The sequence below is a fragment of the Henckelia pumila genome, chromosome 3, assembly GCF_033568475.1.
Source record: "Henckelia pumila isolate YLH828 chromosome 3, ASM3356847v2, whole genome shotgun sequence".
Taxonomy (NCBI): domain Eukaryota; kingdom Viridiplantae; phylum Streptophyta; class Magnoliopsida; order Lamiales; family Gesneriaceae; genus Henckelia; species Henckelia pumila.
In genome coordinates, this window is record NC_133122.1 from 91500341 (window position 1) to 91519676 (window position 19336).

At 41.3% G+C, this 19336-nt stretch overlaps 1 protein-coding gene across 1 annotated transcript; it reads left to right on the plus strand.

Annotated features, from left to right (window-relative positions):
* The first annotated feature begins 3547 nt into the window (after positions 1–3547).
* Positions 3548–4132, plus strand: LOC140889217 (uncharacterized). Its single transcript, XM_073296926.1, has one exon. The coding sequence runs from the start codon at positions 3548–3550 to the stop codon at positions 4130–4132; it is 585 nt and encodes a 194-aa protein (XP_073153027.1).
* The last annotated feature ends 15204 nt before the right edge of the window (positions 4133–19336 follow it).

A 19336-nucleotide genomic window follows, 5' to 3' on the forward strand; every position in this document is an offset into this window, starting at 1 on the left:
CGCTAGGTTCATAATCCAAATGAGATTCCGTACAAAAATATTTTTTTTGACATCGTCGAATCTGGACCCAAGCCCAACGTATCCTAACCCGTAACGACCCACTGAATCAAATACATACTTTGTATGACCCATGATGTTTTTCGACCGAATTCAATGGTTTAAGCCTCCAAATTCGCGTTTTTGCTATTTCAAGAAAATTCTGGACGACCCATAACTTTTTGTAGGAAAATCGGAATTCGATTCCGTCAATTGCTCCACTCTCCTTTTGATCTGTAGTTTCAAACCTAAAAAGATAAAAAAAAATTTCCATTTTTGGAACGAATTGTCAAGAAATATCATACGATTTAGATGCTGCTTGAATATCGTCTGTGAGACCCCGTTTTCTAATCGTCTAACCTCGAATAATTAACACAATTGAACATTGAGAACAGAGAACTCGAATAAATTATTTTTTTTTAAAACACCCCGCGCTCGCGTGAGATCTTTATCTCGCGCGCGCGCGGGCTTGCTCATCAGTGCCCGACGGAAGACCCCGCACTCGCGCGAGATGCTCTCCTCGCGCGCGTGCAGGGTTCCAAAACAAAACCCTCAGGAAAGGCTCACGCGCGCGCGGGCAAAATAACCCGAGCTCTTCAAGCTTCTCGCGCGCGCGCAGGCCAACTGGACACAAAATGCAGGATTTCTGGAAAAGCTAAACAACACAATCTCCAATCAACTAAAACCCATGTATAAATACAAACCAACATTTAAACATACAATATTCTAAGTTCTGCCCGAAATACAACATATCAAGTTCGACGATAGAATTCGATCAACTAATCAAAATATACAAGTTCAAAAGACACAACTCTACGACACGGTGTCTCACTTCTATCATTCTCACCCCTTGCTAACCCAGATGACTCGGTCCGGCTCCTGATCCCCCTGTTGTCAAGTACACATACAAACAAAAACAACAGCCGGATAACCTGGTTAGAAATATAATTTACAAGTAAAAGAGACAGACATACAATAACAATTAAACATTTCATAACGAAATGCATCAAACATCAATAAATCAAAATAAGGGTGGATGTATGCATGACTTCAAAACTCGGGATTATCAAGTCAGATAATCGAAATATCAATCGGTACTCGGTTGGGATCTCGGAGTCAAGTCATTACGAACAACCACCGACACTCCCATTCGGTGTGGATGTCGCACAACTCAAACTCCTAGATTTCAGAGTAACTATAAGAAGTATTCTAGCACTTGTAAATACTCGAAATCCAAGGCCACTTCAATATAGCTCCCTAAATAGTCTAATTTCAAAATGAATCAAATATTCGGCTCAATATGAATGCAAGTGCAAACAAAATAAATCAATCAAATTTACACTAACACATTAACATGCAGTATGTGATTTTTGGGGCTCGAGAATCAATCAAACTCGAGTGTTCATCCTCATTCAATTCAATGTCATCTTTTACCTTTTCAAGTTCGTCGGTGATTCAAATCTGAAAATAACAATGAACTCAATCAATATCGAATCAAAATAAGTCGAGTCATCTCAAGAAGTTCAATACTATACCGTTCGTCGACTACAATCGGTTCAAGCTCCCAAGTTCGTTCCAAACCCAAATTCTTTCAACCAAACTCTGAAAATATGAAAGACGGATTCGATATCAAATTATCAACTCGAACAAACTCGGAAATAAAATCGAAATAATATAACCGATAATCCAAAACTCGATTTCGACGGTATAACGACTATAAACGGTCAAACCAAATATCTCAAATCAATAATCATCATCTGCATAACCCAAACCATCTTCCAATCCATCAAAAACAACCAAATCCAAACAAAATCACAAAACCCATTTTCGAATTTATGCTCCAAAAATCATATAAAATCCAAATTTCATTCTTTTTCCGAACCGACTTTAAATACATAGTCTATGCTAGCTCAAGAACAACATACTCGAGAATCATCAAATTCCAAAAACCCATCAAAAATAAAGTTCAAGAGATCGTAGCAAAAATTACGGCAAAACGACGCCCTCATTGCGGTGATCGTGAATCTCAACTCGAATCGGAAATCTGACGGTCGGATCATGCGAATCAAAGGAAGAAGAAGCTTGAAAAGTTAGCCATGGCTTCTCTCTCTCTCGGCTAGCGTGTGGGTGGGGGGAGGAAAAGGATAGGTAGGAGAGATATGGCGATATGATAGATAATAATAATATAACACTCCCAATGGACTAGTCAACCGACATATTGCAATCCGGTCCCTGAAACTCCAAAATCAATCAATTCAATCCCAACTCAAATAATTCCCATCAATATAATTTTAATAATTACTAAATTCCACTAATCACGAAATAATTAATTTCAGGGCCTTACATCGTCGAAAGACTGTTGATCAGATTTAAAATTCACACTTTGATCTTATTTGAAATCTTGTTATTCATTTTAGAAAAATGAGTGTCACTCGAGCTAGAGCCACTGCCTGCATGAGTGTTATTCGCCAAGATAAATATAAGGTCATCGAAACGCTGAGAGCGTCACTTTATGCTGAGAAAAACGAAAAAAGGAGTTGGTTGAAGTGTTGGAAACGATTTAAGCAAATAATAACGAGCTAGAAGAACTTAACGATCATCTCCAAGCCGATGTACAAAGTTTCCTTACTACCATGATAAGGCGAAAAAGGACCAGGAGGAAACCAAGAAGAAAGTAGAGGCCTCCCAAGCTACTATCACTACTCACTAGACTTGAAGTCCTGCGCAACAAAAAATGACTAAGGTTAGGGAACTCAAGGCCATAATTGAAAGGGCCGTGCGCACTGAGGCCCAACGCCATCACGAGTTGGAGACCCGCATGCGAGAATTACTAGACAATGTGCAAGCTCTCAATGCTCAAAACTCGCAAGCTCAAGAACAAGTGCAAGAGTTGCAAAACACCATGCATGGTCTTGATGAGCAGAACATAGCCCTGCTTGAATATATTAATCAACTGCAACAAGCAGCCTTAGCCACGGAGGAAGACCCTGAGGAAATATCCGAAGAAGAAGAGGACTCGGGCAACGGGGAAATCATAGATTAGGCTATTATCTAGCATATATTTCTTTTAATCATCATTTTTTTATTTTGGAAACTTAGACTTTCTCTTGTTTACCTTCATGATATTTTGTGGAATCAATAAAATTAATTTTATTCTTCTGTTAGTTATTGATTTGTTTACTCCAATGTTTCCTCAATCTTAAAATATCATTTGGCGACAAAATCTTAGGAATTATAATCTTATACAGCAAGAAATCTCCGCAATCGCTAGGGCGACCAAGGAGGAAGTGAGAATCCGCCACAAGGACTTGGTCTTAGCAGAGAAGACCTTGCAGATATTGCAACAATTGAGGAAACGACTCTCCAAGGGATGGGAACCACTAATGCTAACGGCAATCCGCAGCCCCTACCACCTGCTCAGAATGGAGTCAAATTTCATTATGAATCCCTTCGTAAGGATCGAACCCAAATTTTTAAAGGAGACACTGACTTGGAGGTTGGACGAAACTGAATGAAGAACATCGAGAACCAGTTGCGATTGTTTGAAGTCCTTGAGGAACTTAAAGTGGAGGTAACAGTTTATTTCCCGGAAGACAAAACTAGTAAGTGGTGGGAAGCTGTCTCGCCATCCATGATAGCAGCTGGACCAGTAATATGGCAGCAGTTCTATACCACATTCCTAAAGCAATACTTTCCTGAAAAGGTTCTACTGCAGAAGATGAGCGATTTTGAAAATCTCACGCAAAATCAAAACATGACAGTGGTGGAATACATCTCCAAGTTCAATGAGCTTGGGACCTATGCCCTGGCTATTATGGCAGATGAAGTTCCAAAGTTAAACCATTTCAAGATAGGGCTGAACAGTCAAATCCAGTCGGCGCTAGCATTCTACAAGCCTACCAAATTTGATGATCTAATGGGAGCGGCTATCCGAGTGAAAATAGATATCAAGCGTCGAGAAGATGACTTCAAGAACAAACGACCTTTGACTGGCCAATCTTCTTCGAATGGGCAAAACTCCAAGCGCCCAAACAAGTCTGGTGGATCGTCTAAAGGGAGTTTTTCTGCTCCAAACCAACCAAAGACCAAGCCATGACCCACCTGCAACCTCTAACACGCAGGAGAATGTTGTCGGAACACTGACGCTTGTTTCAACTGTGGAAAAATGGGACACAAAATCGTTGAATGTCTTGAACCCCTGAAGGCAAGGACAGGGCCGAATACTGGCACTACAAAGGGCCAACCAAAGGAAAATAAGCCAAATGCTCGTGTGTATGCTATCACACAAGAAGAATACGGTGCGAACGAAGTTGTGGCAGGTACCGTCCTAATTAATAATATATCTGCTTATATTTTGTTCGATTGTGGTGCCACACATTCGTTTATATCTAAGAATTTGTGACTGAACCGTTTTAGAGTTATCTCTGGATTAAGGCCCTACAGAAAGTGGTCATATTTGGCCTCAGAACTGTTGGCAACTTACGGGCAATACGGTTGCAGCTCAAAGAACTCTGGTGGTACTCATCAATAGTCAAATTTCCCCGCTTCAAGTTCATCAACTCGTTCGTATTTGACTGCCAGAGAATTGGAGGGAAATACAACTACATGAACGCCTCATGGAACTCAGCCTAAGTAACAGATGCTCACGCAAATACAAAGGGTGCGGAAGTAAACCTCCACCACTTGCGGGCACTCTCTTCCAGAAAGAAGTTTACAGCCCACATCTTCTGCTCGTCGGTGCAGTGATAGACCTCAAAGCAGTTATCCATCCTCTCTAGTTAGTTTTTCGTGTCTTCCAAAGTTTAGTCAACTGATAATGGATTATGATCCATCTGCACAAACCTACGCAAGTCAAAGTGGTGTCTGTCTTCTCTGTGGTGATGGTGTCTCCAAGGATTCTCTCACTCCTAGTCATCTCCCCAACAATCGCCGACACTCCCATGGATCTTGTCTCCACGTCCTATCATCTATAAAAGTAACATAATTTCAACCTCAAGACTATTTACTTAGATCCCAAAATCTCAATGCATGCTCTGATATAAAAAATTTAGTGACCCATCTCAAAATCACTAAGTAGTCAAAGCTTAAGCATGCAAAATAACTTAATATATAATATTCAGATAAATCAACAAAAACTTAAACTATTCAACTAAAAACTATCGGCATGAATACAACCGGTCCCAAAATAAGTACTGAAAAATGTTATACGACCCAATCAAAGATAATTAAACTCCACAAAGGAAAACCTGGTAGAGTAAAATCCACCCCACTGCTGCTCAACGACCACTATCACCCGGTCTGTCCAACCTAAGTCTTGCCCCGTGGAATGGGGTGTCCAGAATCAAAACCAAGGACTTGAGCTAACAATGCTCAGTACGAAAGTATGAGTATATACATGCTATGAATTCTAAATTCAAACGACTGGGTACCAAAAACCTATCATAGTAGAAACACTTGCTCAAGAAATGGCGCCATGGTATGTAGCACACTGGGTCGTCGAATAAGTAGGAATACTATACCAAAAGAAATAAGTGGATTATCCAGACCCAAATCCATGACATCCATCCACAAAAAACCATGGGACTGAGAAACCTCTATATAGATAATATCAAGGTATAGTGTTGCGTAATTTTGTGCCTGCAAGTGCACGGTGTCAAGTTTTAATATAGAAAATGAGTCCAAGTCGATCCCACAGAGAATGAATAAAATGATATTATATTGAATATTTGCAACTAATCAAATCTTAATCCTTTGTAGAGCTACGAGAATGATTTGAGTTATATCAAACTAAATTTTTCAATAAATAAAATTAATTAACGACGAGTTCGCAAGACGAAAATTCAATGAGAGACAAATTCTAGAGGTTCGACATCACTTAATCATCCACCAAGTTAATTCATAAAGAAATCTATATCATAAATTCTTCTAGTTTATTAGCCAAGAATTCCTATTATTTTCTACTACCTCTCTCGAGTGTCAAGCAGAAATTTGTATTCAATAGCAAACTCAATATCTCTATCAAAGTTCAATTATTAAATCCGATAAATAGAACAAGAATTCTTCTATGACTTCTATGGAGTTATATGCCTCTCGAACAATATCACCAAAGATGTATTTTCCTATGTCGTATTCAAAATCTCCTCTCTCGAGTGATAGATTCTAAATAAAATATCATTCAATCTATGGACAGTAAATTGAACGCAATCAATTCACGAAAACACAAATAAACCGAATGAATAATTCTAATATATCAATCAAAATATCAAAAACATGGTTTTAAGTCAAGCTACGTCGTCCCTCTAGACAAAGGAATTAGCTCATAATGAAAATAAAAATCAAACAAAGCATGTTCTTGAACATCATTCAAAAATTAGGAGAAAGAATGAAATAAAAACGAAGGTAGATGATGCTTATCCGTCTCCGGTAGTCTCTTCGTCCGTCTTCGTGCCAAGAATGCTTCTTCTCCCTTTTCCTAGGTCTCTAGCCGTCTCTAGCCTTCAAAAACTAATGAAAACCCTCGATTCTAACCTCTGATATATGTCAAAGAGTCCTTTTAAAGTTTGAGACTAAAAGTTTCCAAAAATATGACACGTCAGGCGCGGGTGCGCCGCGTTTTTGGGTTCCAGGGTGCGGATGCGCTGTCCTAGGGTGCAGGGGCGCTGATCGCCGATAATTTTCTCAAAATAAAAGGTACAGGGCGCGGGTGCGCCACAGCGCATCCAGCTCGCACAGCATTCTTGCAAAAATCATAACTTGAGTTCTAGTCGTCGGATTGAGCTGAAATTTTGACTGCAGCTTTATAACATCCAACTTCATTGTGAACGGTGGAGATCGGATTTCGATATATCTATCAGCTCCAGTAATTTTGTAAACTTGCATCTCCATAATTACTTTTTCCATCTCTTCTCGTTACTTTTTCTCCAATCCTTGCATCTCAAAAAAACAACAACAAATACGCATAAAATATTCTCGATATATCACAAAATCCAAGTCAAATCATATGCAAATTAGGTGCATAAAATGCACTTATCAAATCCCCCCAAACTTAGACTTTTGCTAGTCCCAAGCAAAACAGTAATGAGCAATATAGTCGACCTCCAAATTTTTACATTCCAAGATTCAATACACATGTCCGCTAATTTTCTCAAGAGTTCTCGTGTGTGTGTGATATGCCAATCTTGTCTATCCTCCTCTCTTTCGATACACTAATGTAACAAGTTTGTTTCATAGATTCATCAATTCCGCTCTCTAGTTTCAAAACACTCTCCACTAAGTTCAACTTTTGCTCACTAAGATCAAAAGGACATTTCAAGTTATATCATAGTTTTTTCATAATATCGCTGGATTTTGCACCCAGTTTTATTTTAGCCCCAATAATTACCCGCAGACTTAGCTATAACTAAAGATAAGATTCGGATTTCAATCCCCTCGTCTATAGCCCGGATGGAGCATCAACCCCATTTTATCTGCAAACTTAGCCATGGATTGGTGATTAGGATTTCAATCCCTTTCCAAGCCCGGATGGAGTTGCAAAAAAAATTATTTGTTGCTTTGGCAACTTTTCATCATTAAATAAAAATTTTGCCTAAATTATTTCTAAGCTTGTAGATGTCTATCTCGGTTTCAAGTATAAATCACCAAAGTTAAGAATCAAAACATCCCACTCACAAAATCACAAAGCTTCTCTAATCACTAGAGTGTCAACAATCAAGGCATAGTAAATATGAGTGAGAACTCAAGATAAAATATAGCTAACATTAACACTTTTAACACCAAAAATTATTTTCATCATGGGCCAACACAATTACACATCATGCTAACTCAAACTAACTCATCAAAAAATTTCACAATTTTCAAATTTTTTAAACACCCCCCCAAACTTAAATATGTGCATTGTCCTAAATGTACGATAATTTAATGACAAGAACGGAGGAATGCACATACCTGTGACATGACCGTCAGTAGTCATAGCCCATCATAATTTCTGGGGCAGGGACATTGATACTCGATATTTCTTTACAAGGACCTAGAGTAGAAAATTCAATGTTAGTGCGTGAACAAGACATGCCCTTAAAAAATTAAAATTTAAATTAAAAAAAATTAAAAATACTAAAACAAAACAAAAATAAAATAAAACTTGGGTTGCCTCCCAACAAGAGCTTGGTTTAAAGTCTTCAGCCCGACTTGAAGCTGATTTTAGCCAATTCCTGTCACTTTACTGGAGGTTTTGTTCCTCTCTTTCACTCTCCAAACATACTCAAAAATCATCTTGGACTTATCTTTCTTTTTCACCTTCTTTGCCACCTTCGGATCTCGTCCACTTTTCAACTCTATTCCTACACCAAAATTATTCACAGAAGAATCGAATAAATCAATGTGATTACAAGCACGTACTTCATCTTGGTAATTCGTGGTCTTATAAATATTAAAAGTGACCGCTTCACCACCAACTCGTAGAGTTAATTCACCCTCCTGCACATCAATTAAAGCTCTTCCAGTTGCCAAGAATGGTCGCCCCAAAATTAGAGGGACATCTTGATCTTCTTCCATATCAAGCACTACAAAGTCAGCAGGAAAAATAAACTTATCTACTTTTACCAGTACATCTTCCACAACTCCTCGAGGATATGTCAGAGAACGGTCAGCCAATTGCAGAGTAATCGTGGTTGGTTTCACCTCGCCAAGCTCCAAAGACCTGAAAATAAACAAAGGCATTAAATGAATACTTTCACCTAAATCACATAATGCCCTATTAACAGTCGCACCACCAATAATACAAGGAATAGTAAAACTCCCTGGATCTTTCAATTTCTGTGGTAGTTTCTTTTGTAGGATGGCGCTGCACTCCTCTGTCAACTTCACTGTTTCAAACTCTTCAAGCTTTCTCTTTCTCGCCATCACATCCTTCATGAATTTAGCATAGTGTGGCATCTGCTCCAAAGCATCAGCGAATGGAACATTTATATGAATTTTCTTGAAGATGTCAAGAAACTTAGAAAACTTCTCATCCAACGCTTTCTTCTTGAACCGTTGAGGATATGGCAGAACAGCTTTTGGCACAGGTGGTTTCTCAGGCATAACTGCAGACTTGCTAGAATTTTTACTGACAGATTCTTCAGATTCAACCCCAATCTCTTCAACTCGATCCTCATCATCCAATACTTTTGGTTCATCTACCCCAACTTCCTTACCACTTCTCAAAGTAACAGCCTTGCATTGCTCTATTGGATTCACCTCAGTGTTTCTAGGAAAAGATCCTCTCTGCTGATTCGTCAAGGCATTTGCAAGTTGACCAATTTGTATTTCAAGATTTTTCATAGAAGCACCCACATTGGTCAAGTGTATCTCCATTTTATCAAGTCTATTCTCAGTTCTCTCAAATATTTTTGTGGACACAGAAATAAAATTACCAACCAAATTCTCCAAAGATGATCTACCCTCATCCTTTTGATTATTGAACCCCGGTGGAGGATTCAATACATTATTATTATTTGCATATGCAAAATTCTCATGATTACGCAAACTAGGATGATATTGATGAAAGAGTGGGTGCCCTGTTAGCCAACTTGTGGCTAAGGGCCTTTATGACTCTATTTGTAAACAATCTTTGTTTAATATAATTTACACTTTATATTGGCATTTACTTTATCTTTTATCATATTGTTATGTTGTGATGTGCTATACGATGTTTAGATAAAGACCTTGAATATACTAAAGTGTATGCAATATGTGATAGTGGATATGGATGACTATCATGAAACACATCTTGTAATCACTGTATATTCTAAACCAGTTCCTAGTCAATTGAGCCGTCCGCAATAAGGATAAGGATCGCTCAAGATTGAGACTAGCATTTGCGATGCCGAGTAGCACGTTTCATTGGTATGGAACATAGAGATGTTCGAAGCATGCAAATGGATATTCATTTGATGGATGATCGAACTACCCTATTCGGACTTTCCAAGTGGTTTTCACTAATTGAGTGGATAAGTCCGCAGTTTTGGTTGTACACCATTAGTCCTTACTACTTGAAACATCATGGAGAGTCTATATGCTAGTACTGTACTTTGACTCGTTTACCAACTCTATGAGGGTCATCAGGTGTCAAGATTGGGTACAGTTACGACACATATAGGAGTCAATGCTTTGTTGTCAAGGATTCACCACACGCTTGCGAGTGTGGATATCCTATGCGATCTGAGGAGATATTAGTGTGACAAATCTCTGGCCAGAGTACATGATGTGATTTGGGTTACTTGGTTTTCTAGTTGCACATGCGATGTCACTATTTGATCTTCAAGATGTATTGCATAGTTATTAAATCTTGAACGACTCTCGATATACCAATGGTTGTTGATTCAATCGGGATATATGGATGAAGGGACCGTACTGTACGCTAACCAAAACCTACTGGTTCTTGCAGGCACTATCAGTGATACCTAGGGAATCATGGGGCGATGTTGATAGGCGCTCTTACCATGATTCGATGGGTAAGTCGAAAATTGTTTTTCCGAGTCACAAGGAGTTGTGGGCCCACGGCTAGCTGTATCCCTGAACCATTGAGGGTTACACAAGTAATAGATTTCTAATCCCCGTTGAGATAATTAAATTTAATGAGTTAAATTTAGCAAATGAGAAGTAGGACTTCTTATTAATGAGTAGAGGGAGTGAGATTTCCTAAAATGACATCGGGATGCCATTTTTGGAAACCACTGAATTCGGATACAGAAAATTTATCTTGACTTTAAAATGTACAGAAAAGGTTTCTGTACACATTGATAAAATCGGTTTGTCAATTTAAGTCACGATGAATTTTATATTAATTTCTGAACATGCGGGCTTTGCTTGTCAGGCTTGAACTTATGACTAATGGGCCCTAAGCTGTTAGCAGCCCATGTTATAAATAAATTATTGCAGTACAAAAATTACACAACACAGCTCTCAAATTTCGAAACCTAGAGAGCACTCTCCCTAGGGTTTCGGCCGCCCCCTCTTTCTCTGTGTTCGATTTTTCAGTCTGCAAATTTTTGAATTTGCAGTCTGATTAAACAGATCAGATCTGTTTATTCTCTTCATAGAAACTTCTGATAGACTTTCTAGTGCAGTCTATCAGGGGGATTAAGAATTCTGTTAGTGGACCTGATTCAGGAGTTGATCGAGCGAGTCATCAGTTCCTGGGATATACAAGAATAGCAGAATTTTCTGTTGGAGTCCATAACCTCAAGTTAAGACTTGAGAGGTAAAATTTAATTTAATTTTTTTTATTTTACTTGTTTGTTTTAATCGTTAGGATTTGATACCCATGATCTGGAATCGTTCCAGATCAGAAAATAAAAATTTTAAACTTTCGCTGCTACGGGTATCACATCTGAATGATCCGAGAACGTGTTCCAACAGTGGTATCAGAGCCAGTTTATTCTCATATCAAACGATTAAAATTTTTCGATTGTACAAAGCCTCGATTTTTCAGAAAAATAAAAAAAAAATTCCGGGAGGCTGCCCGCTGCCCTGCGCGCAGCTGGGCTGCGAGCGCGGCCCAGCAGCCCAGCGTGCTGGGCTAGGGCAATCATTGCCCTAGCCCGGCGCGCAGCTGGGCCGCGCTTGGAGGCCCAGCAACGGGGCTGGGCCCCCAGCCCGACATTCGGGGACTGCCCGGGATTGTCCCGGGCAGCCCAGAAAAACTAAAATTTGATTTTTTGAAATTTTGGATTTCGGCCCGTTAATTGTTGTTGGGCCCAGTTTTTTGCCCGATTGAAAATTGTTTCAGTTGGTCCACGAGGCAATGAGTCAAAATTGTTTAAGCCCAAAATTTTAAGAAAATTAATTTTTGGATAAATTTTTAATTTTGGAAATTTATTAATTTAATCCAATAAATTAAAATTTTTAAAATTAATTATTTTGGTACAATTGATTATAAAATATGATTTTATATATGAAATTAGATTTTATATATAAAATATGATTTTATGGATAAACTAGATAAAATATGATTTTATATATAAAATAAGATTTTATGTATGAAATATGATTTTATCTATTTACAATTATTGTCACTTTGAATTGCATGTTATCCAATCTTTTAATTGAATTAAATAATTGGATAAAAGGATGATCGATTGCCATGACCAATTTTTTAGGTGTATGTTAGGTTGTTTACATTTGGTTTTTATTATTACTGTTGAATTGCATGTTATCCAATCTTTCAAGGAAGCAATTTCTGATGCGGATTCGAATTTATGGCTTGAAGCTATGCAATCGGAAATAGACTCGATGCATTCTAACCAAGTTTGGTCTTTAGTAGATCCTCCCGATGGAATTGTTCCAATTGGGTGCAAATGGATCTACAAGAGAAAGCTTGGGCCTGATGAAAAGGTATTGACCTACAAGGCACGATTGGTGGCAAAGGGTTATACTCAAAGACAAGGAGTTGACTATGATGAAACTTTTTCACCAGTCGCAATGTTCAAGTCCATAAGAATCCTTATTGCCATAGCAGCATGGTATGACTATGAGATATGGAAAATGGATGTAAAGACTGCATTTCTTAATGAAAACATTAAGGAAGAGATCTATATGATGCAGCCTGAGGGATACACATCCATGGAAAGCGAGCATAAGGTATGCAAGCTTCAGAGATCAATCTATGGTCTCAAACAAGCATCAAGAAGTTGGAACCAAAAATTTGATGAAACGATAAAGGATTTTGGTTTTATCAAGAACCCGGAGGAACCATGCATGTGCAAGAAAATAGTTAAGAATGCGGTAACATTCTTATTACTTTATGTTGATGACATCCTACTCATGGGGAATGATGTAGGGATGTTGCAGTCAACAAAAATATGGTTATCAGGTAGATTCTCGATGAAGGATTTAGGTGAGGCATCCTATATTCTAGGAATTCAGATCTATAGAGATAGATCTAATAGAATGATAGGACTCACTCAATCAACGTACATCGACACCATATTGAAAAGGTTTTCTATGGATGAGTCCAAGAGAGGACATCTACCTATGTGTCATGGAGTTTCTCTATCCAAGTCTATGTGTCCCAAGACTGACGAAGAGATAGAGAAGATGACACACGTGCCATATGCGTCAGCCATAGGTAGTATCATGTATGGGATGATATCTACCAGACCGGATGTGGCCTATGCTCTGAGCGTCACGAGCAGATACCAAGCCAATCCCGTTCAAATGCATTGGAAAGCTGTGAAGGATATTCTTAAGTACTTGCGAAGGACTAAGAATTTATTCATGGTTTGTAGTGACCCTTACCCAGATCACCTACTAAACAGAACTTAGGCATGCAATTAACTTAATAAAACAGATATCAGAATAAAGCTGCGGAAACCAATAACATTATACAATCCCAAGTAAAGGAATCTGTAATTATCCAATAATATACAACCAAATCGAATAGCTGTATAAACCCAAACAACAGTAATAAAACCTAAGCGAAGCTCCAGCCGGCCAACCACTGACTAGCCTCTCCTGGATCCCCCCTCCTCGTCCAATCGCAAACCTGCCCCATGGAATAGGGTGTCCAGAAAAATACAGAGTACGAGACGTGAGCATAAAACGCTCAGTGCGAGAGTATGAGTATACATGCATGCAAAGTGAACTCCCTATAGACTCGAGGTCAAGGATCAGATAACAGAGACAGACCGGGCCCTGGTATGTAGCACGCTGTGCCGTCGCTTCAGGAGGTGGCTCCCATACCGAGATAACTGTGGATACGCCGGACCCAAATCGATGGAAGTCCATCCACTAACAGGATAGGGTACAACCCTACTACAGACATCTCGAAGGAGATACAGCAAGATGCAAATGAATGCAGCATAATATCATGGCATATAAATCATGCAGTCACATAATACATGCATACTCAGTCAGGATATCTCGAACAGTACTTTCGTACCTCAAATACCAGGTAGGCACTACCAGCTCTAAGTCCAAGCCTAAAGTCCGCCTTCGTCCGTCGTTAGCCCTTTGATGTCAATGCCTCCAGAACTTGGGCACAACTCCGCTACGACTACCGAACGCCTCTCCGACCTCCGGACCAAGCCTAAGAAGACTAGAACAGCTCGAATATGACTAGAAATAGAGAGAAAATCCGGAATTGGCAAGGAGAAATGAAGTCTCGGCCTTCTATTTATAGACAACGATCGGAGCCTCCGATCCTCGATCGGAACGTCCGAACCTCGATCGGAACGTCCGATCCTGCCATCGGAGCTTCCAAAGATCCTGATCTGTCACGTGTCAAAATATCACTTGATGACTCCGGATAGGGGTGATCGGAGCCTCCGGTCCTGATCGGAGCTTCCGATCCAGCCACACGTCATGGATGACGTAATATCATCGGTGCCTCCGATCCTCATCGGAGCTTCCGATCCCGATCGGAGCTTCCGATCGTCCCTTCGGAGCTTCCGATCCGTCCAATCCCCAATTTATTTAATTAGCATTAATCCTTTAATTACTCAATTAGGGTTCGGGCTACTACATTCTCCCCCACTTAAGATATTTCGTCCTCGAAATCAGATCTTAAGTACCGAATGCAAATACAGAAATCAGAAACATTCTTTATTCAAACAAACGTTACAGAGTTTGCAACTGAATACAACTTAAAGAATGAAATCAAAACAACTCAGGATGGTCTTTACGCATCCTGTCCTCAAGCTCCCAAGTAGCTTCCTCAGTGCCTCGGCGCTGCCACTGAACTAAAACCAAAGGAATGAATTTGTTCCGTAAAACCTTATCCTTAAAATCAAGGATGCGAAGAGGTTTCTCAACATAAGTCAAATCCTTGTCTACCTGAACCTCAGATCGCTGCAGAATATGAGATTCATCCGCCATATACCGTCGCAACAGAGATACGTGGAACACGTCGTGAATACTGGATAGATGCGGTGGCAAAGCTAGTCGATAAGCCAAATCGCCAATGCTCTCTAAGATCTCAAACGGACCGATAAATCTGGGAGACAACTTGTCCTTAAGGCCAAATCTGAGAATCTTGCGGAAAGGTGACACTCTCAGAAACACTTTCTCCCCGACCTCGAACTGCAAGGGCCTACGCTTGATATTAGCATAACTGGCCTGAAGATCCTGTGCAGTCTTAATCCGTTTCTTGATTTGATCAACAATGTCTATCACCTGCTGGATAAACTCCGGTCCTTCAGCCTGTCTCTCCCCTACTTCTTCCCAGAAGAGTGGAGTACGACAACGTCGTCCATACAACGCCTCAAAAGGTGCCATCCCAATACTAGTATGATAGCTGTTGTTGTAAGCGAACTCGATCAACGGCAAATGATCCTGCCAGGCTGAACCAAAATCCATGACGCACGCTCTAAGCATATCCTCTAACGTACGGATAGTGCGCTCTGACTGACCATCAGTCTCTGGATGATAGGCTGTACTCAAACTGAGAGTAGTACCCATCGCACGCTGAACACTCCCCCAGAACCTAGAAGTAAACCTGGGGTCCCGATCGCTGACAATGCTCACAGGCACTCCATGAAGTCGAACGATCTCCTGAATGTACAACCGAGCCATGCGATCCACAGAGTACTCTCGGCTATAGGCAATGAAATGCGCTGACTTGGTGAGTCGGTCCACCACAACCCAGATAGCATCACAGCTCCTCGGGGATACCGGCAAATGGGTCACAAAGTCCATAGTGATAAACTCCCATTTCCATTCAGGAATAGGCAGACTGTGAAGCAATCCTCCAGGTCGTCGGTGCTCTGCCTTGACCTGTTGACACACCAAACATCTGGAAACAAACTGATAAACACTGCGTTTCATTCCCTTCCACCAGAAACGAGTACGTAGATCCTTGTACATCTTGTTGCTCCCAGGATGAATACTCAACTTAGTGCGATGTGCCTGAGATAAAATCTCCTCTCGCAACTCTTCATCCTGTGGAATCACAAGCCTACCAGACAAACACAGAAAGCCATCTGACTGATAATGAAATCCAGACGAGCTACCCTCGTTAGCTAGACGAGCTAAACGCTGGGTCTTTGAATCAGACATCTGAGCATCTCGGATCCGCGAGTACAAGGCTGGCTCAGATAATATCGCAAACATCTGGATACTCTGCATACCTTTCTTATGCTTGAAGGTATAACCTGAAGTACAACAGTCACTGATCGCACTAGACATCGAACAAGTCTGAAGTGCGGATAGTCGCACCTTGCGACTCAAAGCATCAGCGGTGAGATTAGCAGCTCCCGGATGGTACTTAATCTCGCAATCATAGTCCTTAAGCAAGTCCATCCAACGTCTCTGTCTCATGTTCAATTCTGCCTGAGTGAACAAATACTTGAGACTCTTATGGTCGGTGAAGATCTCAAATTTCTCGCCATAAAGATAATGACGCCAGATCTTCAAAGCGAACACAATGGCTGCTAACTCCAAATCATGGACTGGGTAGTTGTCCTCGTGAAGCTTCAGCTGTCTAGAAGCGTATGCGATCACATGCCCATTCTGAGTCAGGACACAACCTAACCCCTGAAGAGAAGCATCCGTGTAAACTACATACCCTCCAGATCCTGACGGTAATGCTAACACCGGCGCAGAAGTCAACCGCCGTCGAAGCTCACGGAAATTCTCCTCACACTCGGAGGACCACTCGAAATCCACACCCTTGCGGGTAAGCTGCGTCAACGGTCGAGCTAACTGAGAGAAGTTCAGAATGAAGCGACGATAATACCCTGCTAGACCCAGAAAACTACGGATCTCAGCAACTGTCGTCGGACGCGACCAATTAAGTACCGCTTCAATCTTGCTTGGATCAACAGAAATCCCCTCCCTGGATATGATATGGCCAAGAAAAACCACTCTATCCATCCAGAACTCACACTTGCTCAGCTTGGCGTACAATTGCTCATCTCGAAGAGTCTGCAGTACCAACCGCAAGTGAGAAACATGCTCTTCCGTATTACGCGAATACACCAAGATGTCGTCAATGAAGACCACGACAAACTTGTCCAAATACTCCCTGAAGACACGGTTCATCAAATCCATGAATATAGCCGGCGCATTGGTCAAACCAAATGGCATCACTAGGAACTCGTAATGCCCATAGCGAGTACGGAATGCAGTCTTGGCTACGTCCTGATCATGGACTCTCAACTGATGATACCCAGATCTCAAGTCAATCTTGGAGTAAATAGAAGTACCCTGCAGCTGATCAAACAAGTCATCAATACGAGGCAACGGATACTTGTTCTTCACAGTGACTCGATTCAGCTGCCGATAGTCAATGCACAACCGCATCGACCCATCCTTCTTCTTCACGAAGAGAACAGGAGCTCCCCAAGGAGATACACTAGGACGAATGTACCCCTTGTCCAAAAGATCCTGTAGCTGATTCTTCAACTCACGCATCTCTGACGGATCCAGACGATACGGTGCTCTAGAAATAGGCGAAGTACCCGGCATCAACTCTATGCCAAACTCGACTTCCCTAGCAGGAGGAAAACCCGGAATCTCATCAGGAAACACATCTGGAAATTCATCCACAACAGGAATGCTCTCTATCCCAATACTATCAGCGGACAAATCAACTGCATAGATAAGGTAGCCTTCCCCGCCAGACTCTAGAGCTCGACAGGCTCTCAAAGCTGATACCAAAGGCATCGGGGGTCGCGCTCCCTCACCATAAAAAAACCAACTCTCACTCCCTTCCGGATGAAAGCGTACTAATCTCTGATAGCAGTCCACTGAAGCTCGATAGGTAGTCAGCACATCTATTCCCAGAATGCAATCAAAGTCGTCCATCGCCAGGAGCATGAGATTTGCTAACAGAACGTTCCCTTCGAACTCTAAAGGGCAACCCATCACTAGACGCTTAGCCAAAGCAGATTGGCCCGTCGGAGTAGAAACAGACATCACTACGTCTAGTGCAATGCATGGTAATTTATGCCTCTTAACAAAACGTGCAGAAATGAAGGAATGAGATGCACCAGTGTCAATAAGTACAAGAGCAGGTATACCATAAAGCATAAATGTACATGCGATGACTTTCTCATTCTCCTCCACAGCCTGATCATGTCTCAGGGCAAACACCTGGCCAGAAGCTTGTGGCCTCAAATGAGAACTCCCAGCAGACTGTCCCTGCGACCTCTGCTGTACGGTAGCCTGAGAACCAGATCCTGAACCAGATCCAGAACCGCCTCCCCCAGACAGTGGACAATCCCTCCGGATATGACCAGTCTCTCCACAACGAAAACAAGCTCCAGAAGCTCTGCGGCACTTGTCGGATGGATGGTTCTTCCCACAGTGATCACACTTGTCTTTCTTACCAAAACGGACAACACCTCCCGAACCAGAGGAAGAAGTAGACCCGGACTTCTTGAAAGTTTGGGCACGGGGACCCAAAGAACTAGCAGGTCTCGACTGAGAGAAAGACCTGTTCCGTCGAATGCTGTCCTCCGCCTGGTGACAACGGCTCACCAAACCCTCGTAGGACATGTCGTCACCAACCGCCACACGGTCATGGATCTCAGGGTTAAGGCCCTGAAGGAACAGATTATACTTCATCTCTGAGCTATCAGCAATCTCGGGGCAATATGATAGCAGATCAAAGAACCTCTGCTGATACTCATCGATAGACATAGTTCCCTGTCGCAGACTCAGTAGCTCGCCTGCCTTCGACTGTCGGAGTGCAGGAGGAAAATACCGCTTTTGAAAAGCTGTGCGAAACTCGGCCCAGGTGGCCACTCCTCTCGCCGCAACAAAAGGTGCAGAAGTAAACCTCAACCACCTGCGCGCACGCCCATCCAGAAGATAGCCAAGGGTCTCCACCTTCTGCTCATCGGTGCATTGGAAAGTCTGAAAAGTCGTCTCCATGCGGTCTAACCAGTTCTCCGCATCCTCCGGAGACTCACCTCCAACTAAGGGCTTAGGACCCATAGCTAAGAATCGGCGCACAGTGAAACTCTAGTCGTCATGGTGACGATGACGCCGTTCTCGACGAGGCTCCCGATCGGCATCACCCCAACGCCCACCAATACTGCCATGAGAACTCTGGTCGTCACGATTTGACATCTACAAAAATACCTCAAGATGAGACTAAATCCCAAGAAATCTTTTGCATGCTCTGATACATAAATGTAGTGACCCTTACCCAGATCACCTACTAAACAGAACTTAGGCATGCAATTAACTTAATAAAACAGATATCAGAATAAAGCTGCGGAAACCAATAACATTATACAATCCCAAGTAAAGGAATCTGTAATTATCCAATAATATACAACCAAATCGAATAGCTGTATAAACCCAAACAACAGTAATA

What these genes read in the sequence shown, in the direction of transcription:
- LOC140889217 (XM_073296926.1), top strand. Translation starts at nt 3,548, where the DNA reads ATGAAGAACATCGAGAACCAGTTGCGATTGTTTGAAGTCCTTGAGGAA.